At 40.2% G+C, this 16463-nt stretch overlaps 1 protein-coding gene across 4 annotated transcripts in view; it reads left to right on the top strand.

Annotated features, from left to right (window-relative positions):
* Rasgef1c (RasGEF domain family member 1C) overlaps window positions 1-15146 on the top strand; it is a 101195-nt gene extending 86049 nt beyond the window's left edge. For all 4 annotated transcript variants that reach the window (XM_047555956.1, XM_047555958.1, XM_047555959.1 and 1 more), the window contains 2 exons: window positions 13597-13669; window positions 14142-15146. In XM_047555956.1, the coding sequence (XP_047411912.1) occupies window positions 13597-13669; window positions 14142-14166 (98 nt within the window). In that variant the 3' untranslated portion in view covers window positions 14167-15146. The remainder of the gene's footprint in view (window positions 1-13596; window positions 13670-14141) is intronic.
* Window positions 15147-16463: the final 1317 nt, after the last annotated feature.

Raw genomic sequence — 16463 nt, forward strand, 5'->3', positions numbered from 1 at the left:
AATCAGCAACAGGAGGAACTAGCCTAAAGGAATAGCCAAATAAAGGAGAAACCAAATCATGTCAAAAAACAAAAATGAGTCAAATGACTGGGAATACAAATCGTATCACAATAATAACCCTGAATGTTAATGGGCTGAACTCATCAATCAAAAGACATAGACTGGCAGATTGGATTAAAAAGAAAAATCCAACAATATGCTGCCTGCAAGAGACTCATCTCATAGAAAGAGATACCCATAGACTGAAGGTGAAAGGATGGGAAAAAACATACCATGCACACGGACACAGCAAAAAAGCTGGAGTATCCATCCTCATTTCAGATAATGTGGACTTCAAGCCAAAACTAGTCAGAAGGGATAAAGAAGGATATTACATACTGCTTAAGGGAAGCATAAATCAAGACATAACAATCATAAATATCTATGCCCCGAACATTGGTTCATCCATGTACGTCAAACAAATCCTTCTCAATTCCAGAAATCAAATAGACCACAACACAATAATACTAGGCGATTTTAACACATCTCTCTCACCACTGGATAGATCTTCCAAACAAAAATTGAATAAAGAAACCATAGATCTCAATAACACAATCAACAATTTAGACTTAACAGACATATATAGAATATACCATCCAACAAAGAATGAATACACTTTCTTCTCAGCAGCACATGGATCCTTCTCTAAAATAGACTATATTTTATGCCACAAAGCTACTGTTAGCAAATACAAGAAGATAGAGATACTACCTTGTACTCTATCAGATCATAATGGATTGAAATTAGAAATAAATGACAGAATAAAAAACAGAAAATTCTCCAATACCTGGAGATTAAATAATACACTATTATATGATGAATGGATAACAGAAGACATCAGGAGGGATATAAAAAAATTCTTAGAAGTAAACGAGAACAAAGACACATCACATCAAAATCTCTGGGACACTATGAAAGCAGTACTTAGAGGAAGATTTATTTCATGGGGCGCATTCAACAAAAGAAATAGAAATCAACAAATAAATGACTTAATACTACAGCTCAAAGCCCTAGAAAAAGAAGAGCACACCAACACCAAAAGTAGTAGAAGACAGGAAATATTTAAAATCAGAGCCGAAATCAACAAAATTGAAACAAAAGAAACAATCGGAAAAATTAACAAAATAAATAGTTAGTTCTTTGAAAAAATAAACAAAATTGATAAGCCCATAGGCACACTAACAAAGAGAAAGAGGGAGAAAACTCAAATTACTAAAATTCGGAATGAACAAGGAAATATCACAACAGACACGAGGGAAATACAAAACATAATTAGAAGCTATTTTGAAAATCTATACTCCAACAAAATAGAAAACCTCGAAGACATCAACAAGTTTCTAGAGACTTATGAATTGCCTAAACTGAACGAGGAGGACATACACAACTTAAATAAATCAATTTCAAGCAATGAAATAGAAGAGGTCATCAAAAGCCTACCAACAAAGAAAAGTCCGGGACCAGATGGATTCTCAGCTGAGTTCTACAAAACCTTTAAAGAAGAGCTCATTCCAATACTCCTCAAAGTATTCCATGAAATAGAAGAGGAGGGAGCCCTCCCAAACTCATTCTATGAAGCCAATATCACCCTGATACCTAAACCAGACAGAGACACATCAAGGAAAGAAAATTTAAGACCAATATCCTTAATGAACATCGATGCAAAAATTCTCAACAAAATTTTAGCAAATCGCATACAAAAACATATTAAAAAGATAGTGCACCATGATCAAGTGGGTTTCATCCCAGGGATGCAAGTTTGGTTCAACATCAGGAAATCAATAAATGTCATTCACCATATCAATAGACTTAAAGTCAAGAATCACATGATTATTTCAATAGATGCAGAAAAAGCATTTGATAAAATACAGCACCCCTTCATGCTCAAAACACTAGAAAAAATTGGGGTAGTGGGAACATTCCTTAACATTTTTAAGGCCATCCACGCTAAGCCCATGGATAATATCATTCTAAATGGTGAAAAACTGAAAGCGTTCCCCCTAAAAACTGGAACAAGGCAGGGATGCCCTCTTTCACCACTTCTTTTCAATATCGTCCTTGAAACTCTAGCCAGAGCAATTAGACAAACCAAAGAAATTAAAGGGATACGAATAGGAAAAGAAGAACTCAAACTATCCCTATTTGCTGATGATATGATTATATACTAAGAGGAACCAGGAAATTCCACCAGAAAACTTTTAGAACTCATAAGTGAATTCAGTAAAGTAGCAGGATATAAGATCAATGCACATAAATCTAAGGCATTTTTATACATAAGTGATGAATCTTCAGAAAGAGAAATTAGGAAAACTACCCCATTCACAATAGCATTGAAAAAAATAAAATACTTGGGAATCAATCTCACAAAAGAGGTGAAAGACCTCTACAATGAGAACTACAGAGCACTAAAGAAAGAAATTAAAGAAAACCTTAGAAGATGGAAAGATCTCCCATGTTCCTGGATAGGCAGAATTAATATTGTCAAAATGGCCATACTACCTAAAGTGCTATACAGATTCAATGCAATTCCAATTAAAATCCCAATGATGTACCTTACAGAAATAGAGCAAGCAATTATGAAATTCATCTGGAAGAATAAAAAACCCAGAATAGCTAAAGCAATCCTCAGTAGAAAGAGTGAAGCAGGGGGTATCGCAATACCAGATCTTCAACTCTACTACAAAGCAATAGTAACAAAAATGGCATGGTATTGGTACCAAAATAGACAGGTAGATCAATGGTACAGAATAGAGGACATGGACACAAACTCAAATAAATACAATTTTCTCATACTAGACAAAGGGGCCAAAAATATGCAATGGAGAAAAGATAGCCTCTTCAACAAATGGTGCTGGGAAAACTGGAAAACCATATGCAACAGAATGAAATTAAACCATATCTCTCACCCTGCACAAAACTCAACTCAAAATGGATCAAGGATCTTGGAATCAGACCAGAGACCCTGCATCTTATAGAAGAAAAAGTAGGTCCAAATCTTCAACTTGTTGGCTTAGGATCAGACTTCCTTAACAGGACTCCCATAGCACAAGAAATAAAAGCAAGAATCAACAACTGGGATAGATTCAAACTAAAAAGCTTTCTCTTAGCAAAGGAAACTATCAGTAATGTGAAAAGATAGCCTACAGAGTGGGAGAATATCTTTGCCACTCATACTTCAGATAGAGCGCTAATTTCCAGAATCTATAAAGAACTCAAAAAACTCTACACGAAGAATACAAATAATCCAATCAACAAATGGGCTAAGGAAATGAACAGACACTTCACAAAAGAAGATATACAAGCGATCAACAGATATATGAAAAATGTTCAACATCTCTAGCATTAAGAGATTTCATCTCACCCCAATTAGAATGGCGATTTTCAAGAACACAAGCAACAATAGGTGTTGGTGAGGATGTGGGGAAAAAGGTACACTCATATATTGCTGGTGGGGTTGCAAATTAGTGCAGCCACTCTGGAAAGCAGTATGGAGATTCCTCAGAAAGCTTGGAATGGAACCACCATTTGATCCAGCTATCCCACTCCTTGGCCTATACCCAAAGGACTTAAAAGCAGCATACTGGGGTTTCAAGATGGCGGACTAGAGGGCGGCTGCATTTCATGTTGCTCCAGGACGCAGGATTCAAAAGAGGAGATAGTGAGAGACTTGGGACCAACTCAAAGCCGCCGGGTGAGTCTCTCCCATTGGGGAGGCGTCCTGGATGGGGCGGTAGCCCCGGAATGCAGGGAACTTTGTGAAGTAGAGTTGCTCGGTGAGACGCCCCTCCCCACCACTGGAGCGGTAAACACGGACAACTGGGATCCTCGTAGAGGAGGCAGCTCAGCACAGCGCTTGGACTCGGAGCAACCACTGGGGCTCCGGGCGGCTGCCTGAGGAGGAGCTGTGTGGTGAGCTGTTTGAACTCAGAACGATCGCTTGTGAACACCGGGGGGTTGCCCGAAGGAAGAGGAGAAGCGCAGCGGGTCGCTTGGTCTAGGAGTGACTGCATCAGAGCCACAGGCGGTTGCCAGAGGAGGAGGCGAGTGGTGAGTTGTTTGGACTCAAAGCGACCACTCCTGAACACCGGGGGGCTGCCTGGAGGAGGAGCGTGGTGGGTCACTTGGTCTCGGAGCCACCGCTCCTGAACACCCGGGGGGCTACCCCGAGGAGGAGGAGGAGGAACAGGGCGGGTCACTTGGACTCGGAGTGACTGCCTAGGGCTACAGGCGGTTGGTGGGAGGAGGTGACGCGAAGTGGTTGCTTGTACTCCTAGTGACTGTGTTGGAAACCGGGCAGCTGTCGGGAGGAAGAGGTGTGTGGCGGGTCTCTGGGTCTCGGAGCTATTGTACGGGGCTCCAGGTGGCGGCTCAGAGGAGGGGTCGCATAGCCAGGCGATTATGTGCAGAGCAGGGTCCCAGGACCGGCTTCTTGGTGGAAGAGCCACACAGAGACACGCCTAGGGGCGAGCGAAGTTTCCAGGACTGCGGGCAGATTCTCTGAGGAGAGGCAGCCTAAGGAGTCTCGTCTGCGAAGGGTGAGGCTCCCAGGCCCAGGAGGTAGGTCCAGGCCCCTGGGAACGTTGCAGAGGAAGACAGCCCAGCCCAGGCAGTAGTTGTAGATTGAGGGGAACCTCTAAGAGGGGAACTGACCAGCGAGACCTCCCCACTGGGTGAGTCTTCCCTGCCGGGTGAGGTTTTCCCACAAGGACGTTAAAACCAGAGACTCAGGCTCAAACAGGCCTTGCCTCGGCCTGCAGCCTAGTTCCCCTTTGGATGACCATTGGTCAACAAGTGGAGGCACCTCTGCCCACTATCAGGGAATATACCCCACCTGAGGGTCACCAACCCTAGAGAGGCAGCTTCCTTGTGGAGCACCACATTATCAACTTCCTCCAAGACTGCAGGCTACTGAAGGCTAAGAGGGGATATACTAGCAATCTTCAGGGACATTATAAGTCAATAGAGGAAATCTGCAATATCTTAATGACCCACTGATTCCTGAACAATATGACAAAACAAGGGAAGAAAATGCCCCAAACAAATCTAGATGTTACATCAATAAAATCCAATGACAGCATGGCAGAAGAAATGACAGAAAGGGAGTTCAGAATGTACATAATTAAAATGATCAGGGAAGCAAACGATGAGATGAAAGAGCAAATGCAGGCATTGAATGATAGCACCAATTGACAGTTAAAAGAGCAAATTCAGGAAGCAAAAGATCATTTCAATAAAGAGTTAGAGATATTGAAAAAAAAAACAGAAATCCTTGAAATGAAGGAAACAATAAACCAAATTAAGAACTCCATAGAAAGCATAACCAATAGGATAGAACACCTGGAAGACAGAACCTCAGATATTGAAGACAAAATATTTAACCTTGAAAACAAAGTTGAACAAACAGAGAAGATGGTAAGAAATCATGAAAAGAATCTCCAAGAACTATGGGATATCATGAAAAGGCCAAATTTGAGAATTATTGGGATTGAGGAAAGCTTAGAGAAACAAACCAAAGGAATGAATAATCTATTCAATGACATAATATCAGAAAATTTCCCAAATCTGAAGAATGAAATGGAAAATCAAGTTCAAGAGGCTTATAGGACTCCAAATACACAAAATTACAACAGACCCACACCAAGGCACATTATAATGAAAATACATAACATACAAAATAAAGACAGAATTTTAAAGGCTGTGAGAGAAAAGAACCAAATTACATTCAGGGGAAAACCAACAAGAATATCAGCAGATTTTTCAATCCAGACCCTAAAAGCTAGAAGGGCCTGGAACAACATTTTTCAAGCTCTGAAGGAAAATGGATGCCAACCAAGAATCTTATACCCAGCAAAACTTACCTTCAAATTTGACAATGAAATAAAATCATTCCATGATAAACAAAAGCTAAAAGAATTTACAAAAAGAAAGCCAGCATTACAGAACATTCTCAGCAAAATATTCCATGAGGAAGAGATAAAAAATAAAGAAGCAAATCAGCAAAGGGAGGAATTATCCTAAAGGAACTCTCAAATAAAGGAGGAACCAAGTTGTGTCAAAAAAATAAATTAATAAATAAATAAAATTTTAAAAATGAACCAAATGACCGGGAATACAAATCATATCTCAATAATAACCCTGAATGTTAACGGCCTGAATTCATCAATCAAAAGACATAGACTGGCAGATTGGATTAAAAAGAAAGATCCAACAATATGTTGCCTGCAAGAGACTCACCTCATAGAAAGAGATACCCACAGACTAAAGGTGAAAGGATGGGAAAAAACATACCATGCACATGGACTCAGCAAAAAAGCTGGAGTATCCATCCTCATTTCAGATAATGTGGACTTCAAGCCAAAGTTAGTCAGAAGGGATAAAGAAGGACATTACATACTGCTTAAGGGAAGCATAAATCAGCAAGACATAACAATCATAAATATTTATGCGCCAAACATTGACTCATCCATGTACATCAAACAAATCCTTCTCAATTCCAGAAATCAAATAGACCATAAAACAATAATACTAGGTGATTTTAACACACCTCTCTCACCACTGGACAGATCTTCCAAACAAAAATTGAATAAAGAAACCATAGATCTCAATAACACAATCAATAATTTAGACTTAACAGACATTTATAGAATATACCATCCAACCAAGAGTGAATACACTTTCTTCTCAGCAGCACATGGATCCTTCTGTAAAATAGACCATATTCTATGCCACAAAGCTAAATACAAGAAGATAAAGATACTTTAGTATCTTTACTGTTAGTAAATACAAGAAGATAGAGATACTACCTTGTATTCTATCAGATCATAATGAATTAAAATTAGAAATAAATGACAGAATAAAAAACAGAAACTTATCCAACACCTGGAGATTAAATAATATGCTATTGTATGATGAATGGATAACAGAAGACATCAGGAGGGAAATAAAAAAATTCTTACAGGTAAATGAGAACAAAGATCCATCATATCAAAATCTCTGGGACACTATGAAAGCAGTACTTAGAGGAAAATTTATTTCATGGAGTGCATTCAATAAAAGAAGAAAAAAATCAACAAATAAATGACCTAACACTACAGCTCAAAGCCCTAGAAAAAGAAGAACAGAGTAACACCAAAAGTAGTAGAAGACAGGAAATAAACTCAGACCTGAAATCAACGAAATTGAAAAAAAAGAAATACAAAAAATTGACAAAATAAATAGTTGGTTCTTCGAAAAATAAACAAAATTGATAAACCTTTAGCCACACTAACAAAGAGAAGACGAGAGAAAACCCAAATCACTAAAATTCAGAATGAACAAGGAAATATCACAACAGACACGAGGGAAATACAAAACATAATTAGAAGCTATTTTGAAAATCTATACTCCAACAAAATAGAAAATTTCGAAGACATCAACAGGTTTCTAGAGACATATGAATTGCCTAAACTGAACGAGGAGGACATACACAATTTAAATAGACCAATTTCAAGTAATGAAATAGAAGAAGTCATCAAAAGCCTACCAACAAAGAAAAGTCCAGGACCAGATGGGTTCTCAGCCGAGTTCTACAAAACCATTAAAGAAGAGCTCATTCCAATACTCCTCAAAGTATTCCATAAAATAGAAGAGGAGGGAACCCTCCCAAACTCATTCTATGAAGCCAATATCACCCTGTTACCTAAACCAGACAGAGACACATCGAGGAAAGAAAATTTAAGACCAATATCCTTAATGAACATCGATGCAAAAATTCTCAACAAAATTTTAGCAAATCGCATACAAAAACATATTAAAAAGATAGTGCACCATGATCAAGTGGGTTTCATCCCAGGGATGCAAGTTTGGTTCAACATCAGGAAATCAATAAATGTCATTCACCATATCAATAGACTTAAAGTCAAGAATCACATGATTATTTCAATAGATGCAGAAAAAGCATTTGATAAAATACAGCACCCCTTCATGCTCAAAACACTAGAAAAAATTGGGGTAGTGGGAACATTCCTTAACATTTTTAAGGCCATCCACGCTAAGCCCATGGATAATATCATTCTAAATGGTGAAAAACTGAAAGCGTTCCCCCTAAAAACTGGAACAAGGCAGGGATGCCCTCTTTCACCACTTCTTTTCAATATCGTCCTTGAAACTCTAGCCAGAGCAATTAGACAAACCAAAGAAATTAAAGGGATACGAATAGGAAAAGAAGAACTCAAACTATCCCTATTTGCTGATGATATGATTATATACTAAGAGGAACCAGGAAATTCCACCAGAAAACTTTTAGAACTCATAAGTGAATTCAGTAAAGTAGCAGGATATAAGATCAATGCACATAAATCTAAGGCATTTTTATACATAAGTGATGAATCTTCAGAAAGAGAAATTAGGAAAACTACCCCATTCACAATAGCATTGAAAAAAATAAAATACTTGGGAATCAATCTCACAAAAGAGGTGAAAGACCTCTACAATGAGAACTACAGAACACTAAAGAAAGAAATTAAAGAAAACCTTAGAAGATGGAAAGATCTCCCATGTTCCTGGATAGGCAGAATTAATATTATCAAAATGGCCATACTACCTAAAGTGCTATACAGATTCAATGCAATTCCAATTAAAATCCCAATGATGTACCTTACAGAAATAGAGCAAGCAATTACGAAATTCATCTGGAAGAATAAAAAACCCAGAATAGCTAAAGCAATCCTTGGCAGAAAGAGTGAAGCAGGGGGTATCGCAATACCAGATCTTCAACTCTATTACAAAGCAATAGTAACAAAAATGGCATGGTATTGGTACCAAAATAGAAAGGTGGATCAATGGTACAGAATAGAGGACACAGACACAAACCCAAATAAATACAATTTTCTCATACAAGACAAAGGGGCCAAAAATATGCAATGGAGAAAAGATACTTCTTCAACAAATGGTGCTGGGAGAACTGGAAAACCATATGCAACAGAATGAAACTAAACCCATATCTCTCACCATGCACGAAACTAAACTCAAAATGGATTAAGGACCTCGGAATCAGACCAGAGACCTTGCATCTTATAGAAGAAAAAGTAGGTCCAGAGTTTCAACATGTCGGCTTAGGACCAGACTTCCTCAACAGGACTCCCATAGCACAAGAAATAAAAGCAAGAATCAATAACTGGGAAAGATTCAAACTAAAAAGCTTTCTCTCAGCAAAGGAAACTATCAGCAATGCAAAGAAAGAGCCTACAGAGTGGGAGAAAATCTTTGCCAATCATACTTCAGATAGAGCACTAATCTCCAGAATCTATAAAGAACTCAAAAAACTCTACACCAAGAATGCAAATAATCCAGTCGACAAATGGGCTAAGGAAATGAATAGATACTTCACAGAAGAAGATCTACAAGCAATCAACAAACATATGGAAAAATGTTCAACATCTCTAGTAATAAGAGAAATGCAAATCAAAACCACCCTAAGATTCCATCTCACCCCAATTAGAATGACGATTATCAATTACACAAGCAACAACAGGTGTTGGCGAGGATGTGGGGAGAAAGGTACACTCTTACATTGCTGGTGGGGCTGCAAATTAGTGCAGCCACTTTGGAAAGCAGTGTGGAGACTCCTTAGAAAACTTGGAATGGAACCACCATTTGACCCAGCTATCCCACTCCTTGGCCTATACCCAAAGGACTTAAAATCAGCATATTACAGAGATACAGCCACATCAATGTTCATAGCTGCTCAATTCACAATAGCCAGATTGTGGAACCAACCTAGATGTCCTTCAATTGATGAATGGATAAAGAGGACTGTGGTATATATATATAATGGAATATTACTCAGCCATAAAGATTGATAAAATTATGGCATTTGCAGGCAAATGGATGAAATTGGAGAATATCATGCTAAGTGAGATAAGCCAATCTCAAAAAACCAAAGGACGAATGATATCGCTATTAAGTGGATGATGACACATAATGGGGGGTGGGAGGGGTTAGTGTTAGGGTTAGAGTTAGGGTTAGGGAGGGGGGCAAGAATGGAGGAAGGAAGGACTGTATAGAGGGAAAAGAGGGGTGGGAGGGGTGGGGGGGAAGGGAAAAAATAACAGAATGAATCAAACAACATTACCCTATGTAAATTTATGATTACACAAATGGTATGCCTTGACTCCATGTACAAACAGAGAAACAGCATGTATCGCATTTGTTTACAATAAAAAAAATCAGCATACTACAGAGATACAGCCACATCAATGTTCATTGCTGCTCAATTCACCATAGCCAGATTGTGGAACCAACCTAGATGCCCTTCCGTTGATGAATGGATAAAGAAACTGTGGCATATATATACAATGGAATATTACTCCGCCATGAAGAATGATAAAATTATGGTATTTGCAGGCAAATGGATGAAACTGGAGAATATCATGCTAAGTGAGATAAGCCAATCTCAAAAAACTAAAAGACGAATGATCTCACTGATAAGTGGATGAGGACATATAATGGGGGGTGGGAGGGGTTAGCGTTAGGGTTAGGGTTAGGTTTAGGGTTAGGGATAAGGAGGGTAGTAAGAATGGAGGAAGGAAGGACTGTATAGAGGGAAAAGAGGGGTGCGAGGGATGGGGGGAAGGGAAAAAAATAACAGTATGAATCAAACAACATTACCCTATGTAAATTTATGATTACACAAATGGTATGCCTTGACTCCATGTACAAACAGAGAAACAGCATGTATCGCATTTGTTTACAATAAAAAAAAAACTATAATACTTCATATTCACCTAACATTAAAATGAAAGACAGGGCAAAAAATAAAATGTAGACCAATATCTCCCATGACTGCAGATACAAAAATCTGTAACAAAATCTTAGCAAGTATGATTCAGAAATATATAAAAATAATCGTGTGGCCAGGCATAGTGGTGCACACCTGTAATCCCAGCGACTCAGGAGTCTGAGGCAAGAGGATTGAGAGTTCAAAGCCAACCTCAGGAATGGTGAGGCACTAAGCAAATACATACAAAACAGGGCTGGGGATATAGCTCAGAGTTTGAGTGCCCCTGAGTTCAAAGACCAAAACTGTTCAATGTTTGAAAGTCAATTGATGTAATCTATTATATTAAAGGGTTAAAGAAGAAAAATTACATGATTATATCAATCAATGCAGAAAAGCATTTGACAAAGTTCTACCCCCATTCACGGTAAATAAAAAATTATCAGGTAATAGTAATAGAGTAGAATTTATCAACTTGATAAATTACAACTACAAATAACCTTATAACATCATATTTAATAGTGAAAGACTAAATGCTTTCTTCCTAAGATGAAAACAAGGCAAGTTCCCCAGTTAATCAACACAGTGACAGATGACCTAGTTAGTGTAATAAGGCAAGAAAAGAAAATAACAGCCCAAATTTAAGCACAGTTTTAATGCAATCCTATCAAAATTCCAGCAAGATTTTTTTATAACATATAGATACGACTATCCTAAAATACATATGGAAAGGCAAAGGAACTAAAATAACTAAAACAATTTTGAAAAAGAATAAAGTGAGAGGGATCAATCTACCTGATATTAAGGCTGACATTAGATATCTACAGTAATCAAGACAGTGTCATATTGGGAGAGGAGACAGACATAAGGATCAGTGCAGCAGAATAGAGAACTCAGAAACAGACCCACACATGTACTCAAGTGGTTTTTAAGACAAGTGCAAAAATAATTGAATGGAGTCAAGACAGGCCTTCAGCAAACTGTGCTGAAGCATTTGAACATCCAGAAACCAAAAATGAACCATAACTGAAGTCGAAGACCTTATACAAAAAAAAAAAAACCTCAAAATGGATCACAGACTTAAATGTAAAATGTAAAACTCTAAAACTTTGGGGAGGGCGGCAAGAGAAAATTTTCAGGATACAGACTATCTCCAACTTACAACAATTTGGTTTCAACTTTACAGTGAGAACAGTATCACTCTATGGAAATTATCCTTCAAATTTTGAAATTGGATCTTCTCCTAGACTAGCAATATGCAGTCCAATACTCTCTTGAGATGCTAGGCAGGGCAGTGAAGCCTAGTCTCCAGTCAGCCCTGTGATCCTGAGGGAAAACACCCTAGACTCTACAGTGTGCTGTGTTGCTTAGCTTTTATGGTCAGTAGATTAGGTATGTTCAATGCACTTTTTACTTACAATTATTTCACCTTACAAAGGGCTTATTGGGATTAACCCCATCCTAAATCAAGGAGCATTTGTACAGAGCTAGGTAGAACATTTTATAAGACTAAATATGTAAGTTATATGACCCTGCACTTAACACTTTTTAAAATAATTTTTTAGTTGTAGATGGACACAATACCTTTATTTATTTTTATGTGGTGCTAAGGATCAAACCCAGTGCCTCACACATGCTAGGCAAGCACTCTACCACTGAGCAACAACCCCAGCCCCTGCTATTGCACTCTTGACCATTTTTTTTATTCTAGACATATGAATACTCATGGTCACATAAAAGCAAAAATCAGTACACCAAGGTGTAGAGCAGCTTTATTTGTTATGACTAAAAACTAGAAACAACCCAGATACCCTTCAGTGGGTGAATGGTTAAACAAACTGTGATACATCCTTACCATGTACTATGCAGCTACAAACAGGAAGAAACTACTGATACATGCTATAGGCTGGATAAAGTGCCAAAGTTATGATGAGTGGAAAAAAGCCAATCCCAAAAGGTAACGTACTATATGACTCAATTTATATAACATTCTTGAAATAATTAAAGAAATGAAAATAGATCAGTGGTTGCAGGGATTAAGAAAAGGGTGGGGCTAGGAAGGAAGTAGATGTGGCTGTAAAAGGTCAACAGGAGGGATCCTTTGGTGGCAATGGAAATGTTATGTATCAGAGTCAATATCCCAGTTATGATATATACTGCACAGGTGCTCCCCATTTTATTATGGAGTTATATCCCAGTCGACATTAGAAATATTCTTAAGTCAAAAATGCACTGAATAATGTCTGCTATCCTGTATAGCCTGAAAAATGAGAAATTATACTCCACTGTATATGATGTATCAAAGTGCATTCTACTGTCATGTATAACTAATTAAAACAAATTTAAAAATTAAACAAAACATCATAAAAATAAATAAATTTTTAAAATGCACTGAATACACTTAACCTACTGAACATAATAGCTCAGCCTGGCTTACCTTACATGTGCTCAGACACACAGTGGAGCATGATCATCTAACACAAAGCTTGTTGTATAATAGTGTGGAATAGCTTGTATAATTCACTGACTATAATGCACTATTGACTATTGATTGTTCTCCTTGTGATACTGCCCAGTATCTCAAGTGAGATCTTCCCACCTATCACTAGCCAGGGAAAAGATTCAAATTTGAAATTCAAAGTGCAGTTTCTACTGAATGTGTATTGCTTTCACAGCATGGTCAAGGAATGGTCTATACTATACTATATTGTATTTTGCAAGTGGTTACTATTGGGGGGAAATTGGTAAAAGGTTCACAGGATATTTGCACATAATTATATAATTTCACTTCCTTTTCTGCCTAGGTCTTTATTTGGCTTCTTATGAAAGTGAGAGCCCAGAAAACCAAACAGAAAAAGAAAGGTGGAAATCTCTAAGGTCAGTCTTTGAGCCAGGATGGGGCATGGGGGGTGAGTGGAGGGAGGGGTTGGGCTACTTGGGAGATGACTGAGGGGCTTCTGAGATACCCGATTATCAGCCTCTTGGAGGGTTGGCCAGCCCATACACAGGAGGCAGAATCAGCCCAAGTTCATAGGGTTTGGGACAGAACTCAAGGGTTAGAGTAAGTCCATGACCACTCATAGCTAGTGGTTGCCTCTTTGGACAGTCAAGATATGTGTCCAGGGCCCCAAACTCCCTGTCCAGAATGCAAAATATACACACCATCTCCTGTTGGTTCTGCTTGTTAACACAACTGAATGGAGATCAGAAATGAGTCACAGCAATGGACTGTGAGGACTGAGTTAAAAAGATTTGCCAAACATCCTCTGGTGTGCTATGAAGGTGGTCTGTGCTGGGGAGTAATCAGGGCTGGGACTCTCATCACTTTCTGGCATGTTTAAATCCACAGATCTTCTATTTTGGGAAAGACATGAGAAGCCCTGAGCTGAAGAAGGAGGAAGAGATGGAGCCAGCAGAGGCCATCCATAGCCCCGCCTCAAATGGCCCAGTTGTCGGAGGCAGAAGCAGTGCCTCACTACTTTGCAAACCGAGACCTTGTGGCCCGGTGCCCACCACAATAGCCACATGGGCACTGGAAACCTTTTGTGGGACTTCAGCCCTGGCAGACCAGACAGGGCCCCCAGACATGTGGGTGTCACATGCCTTGGCAACACCCTGCCTTAAGGACAGTGGAGGCCATGTTGCCAGTCAGTCTGTCCATCCTGGAAAAGGACATGGTGCTATCCCAGAGAATGGAGCAAATGCAATCTCATTATCTTGCTGAGTGACATGCACCACACAGGTCCATACAGTTTGTCGCCAGTTGGTTGGGAGCAGGCATTGTGACATAATGTGAATTATGCCTATACAAACTCAGAGCCTACCAGTGGCCCCTGCCATTCTGCTGATGGACTGCTACCCTGTCCCTCCCAATGGGCTTGTCTCTGCAGTCCCACGTACCCTTCCCTTTCTTGATCCTGCTGGTATCAGGATAACTTTCTGGTGACAGTTGTGAAACAGGTCAGCAGGACATAGCTGTGAAACAGGTCAGCAGGACACACTTGGGTCATAAAGTTGACAATAATACTGTTGCCTAGTTCCCTTGTAAACTTTAGAGTTGGTATAAACACATTTTCATAAATCCTGGATATCCATGTCCACACTGAGTCACAGACCCTTGGGCCTTAGGTAGTATTCAGTCAAGGCACAGGTCAACTCAACCCCCAGAATATTGTAGCTGACATTCAAGGGTAGGGTGTGGTGGCCATTTCCTATCCATAGACCCCCATGTCATGCTGACATAGCCTGGTGCATATTAGGTGCTCAGTAAACCTTTGGTGAATGGATACCAACTGACCTGTATGTGTTCAAATGCCTCTTGTACAGAGAGGGTGATGATAAAACCAATTGAGGCTCCCCCACAATCCTTACCCAGTCTGTATTTCTAGTCCGTCAGATACTGAACCAGGAAGCAAATGAGCTGTGGAGCAGCTGAGGCCCCACCTGGCCTGTGATGAGTTCACCTAGTCAGAAAGTCATGGAGTGCAATATGCACCCTCTCTGCTGGTCAAGGACTGCTGGGTATGGATGCAGGTGTGGGAAGTAGATGGAGTGTTGAGATGCACTGGCCCACCCTACCTGGTTCCTGTCCATGTTAGGCCCTTCAATGGCTGGGACCCACCCAGAATGAGACTTGACTTGGCCTTGGGTCCCATCTGGGGGACAGGCAGGGAAAAGATAGCCAGGAGCTATGAGTGCCTCACCCAACTCAGGGAACTGTGCCTGATGAACCAGGACCTCAATAAGGCCCCAGAAGGACCCAGGAGCCAGAACCCTGGCAGAGATGTGGCAGTGCTACATATTAGGGTTGAATCGGAACCTGCTCCGTGCACAATCAACTGTCCCCTTTTCCACCTGAGACCACAGAAAGGGCAAGAAGTACAGATGGCTGGGTGACAGAGCAGGAAATGGCTTGAGCTGAGCCCAGGCTCCCTGCCCCTCCACACTTGATGTCCTACTCCAAATGGGGGCCTGAAGTGGGGCTGTTGGGGCCAAACCCAAGAAGTCTTAAGAATTCCATGAGCTATCTAGAGTCATCTCCTCATTTCCCTATCCCTACCCAAAATTATCTCTCAGTTCCTGGCATCCCTTGGGCAACATTAGAAAAGACTCCCTTCAGATGTCCGCAGGGACCGTCCCTGCTTCCTAATCATACCAAGTATTGCCTGTCAGTATCTGAGGTAAGCAGTATATAGTTAGGGTGGGCTTAGCAGGTACAAGACCAATGCCCAGAGCCTACCTTCAACCAGAGGAGACTGTCTCCTGCTCCAGCTGCAGGAATAGGAGACAGGGGGTTCCCCCGCCATCCCAAGAGACAAGACCATGCTGATCACCTGGTTCTACCTCCTTACTCCTGAGTTAGTTGGTTCAGGGGCCTATGAGGAAACTCTGGAATCCTGAGCTTGGGAGGCCTGGGGGCAACTGACCAAGATGCCCTCTCCCTGCCTCAGGCAGTTCCTCACCCAGGCCTAACATCTTAGCTCTCTCTCCAAGGCCAACCTCAAAATGCCTCCCCACAGCCTTGCTTCTCCACTCCTGCCCTAGAGACCAAGGCCCCAACTCAATCCTCCCCATCAGCAACCTCCTTCCCAGCTGTGGGAAACATAAGAAAACAGTACAGGCCCACTGAGATTGAAACATCAGGGGTTAGATGGAGAGGCAGGTCAAATCC

Source organism: Sciurus carolinensis, chromosome 6 (assembly GCF_902686445.1).
Source record: "Sciurus carolinensis chromosome 6, mSciCar1.2, whole genome shotgun sequence".
In the NCBI taxonomy this organism is placed as follows: domain Eukaryota; kingdom Metazoa; phylum Chordata; class Mammalia; order Rodentia; family Sciuridae; genus Sciurus; species Sciurus carolinensis.